The 1,594-nt window shown below is 31.0% G+C and overlaps 1 protein-coding gene across 1 annotated transcript in view; it reads left to right on the top strand.

The window, feature by feature from the left end:
- Positions 1-903, top strand: part of LOC147471189 (uncharacterized) — a 3,728-nt gene extending 2,825 nt beyond the window's left edge. The window contains exons 5-6 of the mRNA XM_086540418.1: positions 227-366; positions 539-903. Coding sequence (XP_086396544.1) covers positions 227-366; positions 539-847 — 449 coding nt within the window. The 3' untranslated portion in view covers positions 848-903. The remainder of the gene's footprint in view (positions 1-226; positions 367-538) is intronic.
- The last annotated feature ends 691 nt before the right edge of the window (positions 904-1,594 follow it).

The following is a 1,594-nucleotide window of genomic DNA, read 5'->3' as shown; positions in this document are numbered from 1 at the left end:
TATTTTCCGATATATGCGTAGACATACACACATTCTTGTGTATGTCTGTGTATGTAGAGTCAACGCATACAGGCCGTTCGTGTTACTGAAGCTTGAAAAATGTTATGTGCTATATTACTCTTGATTCAATAGCTGTAACATTCAAATTTTAAAATTTGAATTTTCCTGTCACATAATCAATTTTTTTAAACACCATTAAATTTACAAGGTAATATATTGTTCACAGATGGCGGCCTTCATCACTTGGCAAAGCGTTTCGACCTGAACGGCACCCAGTATAGGAAGTTGCTCGTTAAACTGGCACCTTATTTCACCCGTCTTGCCGCCACCGTCCCAGTCTATTACAAGCTCATTGATGATCAACAGGTAATATAGATGAGAATGAGCGTAGATATGTGTTCAAGCCTCACTCTCTTCCCCATCCGGAATGTCTCCTTACCTCCTTCCTCCCTCTCCTCCCTTTCGCACGCAAACCCTGCACACAGTAAATCTCATCAAGCTCACCATCTCAAGACTGACTCTTCCACTCCTAACACAGGCGATCCGAAAGCGAAGATTCAGGTACAGCGCCGATCGCATCAACCTCCTTAACCAAATCGCCATTCGTGAACTGCGGGGAACTGGCGTCACCATCTGGGATAGTACACTGCCTCTATCAATCCAGTACACTGACGCCTGTTTAAAGAAGAGCAGGAGTACACCCCCTTTGTTCAAGTGGAAATGCAGGGACGTGGGTCATCTGGGATACATCTTCGTAGAACAACTTGCGGACATGTTGTATAATTCTGTTTGTAACAGATATTTAAACCTTGGTGAGGATTACTGTGGTCACGACACGTCTTCCTGATCGATGGTGGAAAGGAGAGGGATATCAGCTTCGTGTTTAATTGTGTGTGTATGTGTGTGTGTTTATACACACACATACACACACACAAACACACACACACACACACACACACACACACACACACACATATATATATATATATATATATATATATATATATATATATATATATATATATGTGTGTGTGTGTGTGTATGTGTGTGTGTGTATATGTGTATATATGTGTATATGTATGTGTATATATATGTATATATATGTATATATATATATATATATATTTATATATATGTATATATATATAAGTATATATTATGTATATGTATATATATATATATATATACATACATACATATATATAAAAGTATATATATATATATATGTATATATACATACATACATATATATATATAAGTATATATATATACATATATATAAGTATTATATATAAAAGTATATTTATATATAATTATATATGTATATATGCATATATATATACATATATATATACTTTTATATAAGTATATTTATATTTAAGTATATATATATGTATATATAAATACATATATATAAGTATATATGTGTATAAGTATATATATATAGATATAGATATATACATATATATAATTTTATATAAGTATATCTATATTTAAGTATATATATGTATATATACATATATATACTTATATATAAAAATATATATATACTTATATATATATACATATATATATAATTATGGTGATGATAATG

This window comes from Penaeus japonicus, unplaced genomic scaffold (genome assembly GCF_977035675.1).
Source record: "Penaeus japonicus unplaced genomic scaffold, GWHDUDI00000001_assembly GWHDUDI00000010, whole genome shotgun sequence".
Lineage (NCBI taxonomy): Eukaryota > Metazoa > Arthropoda > Malacostraca > Decapoda > Penaeidae > Penaeus > Penaeus japonicus.
Note: the sequence above shows the minus strand (reverse complement) of the source record. Positions and strands in the feature narration are given on the sequence as shown.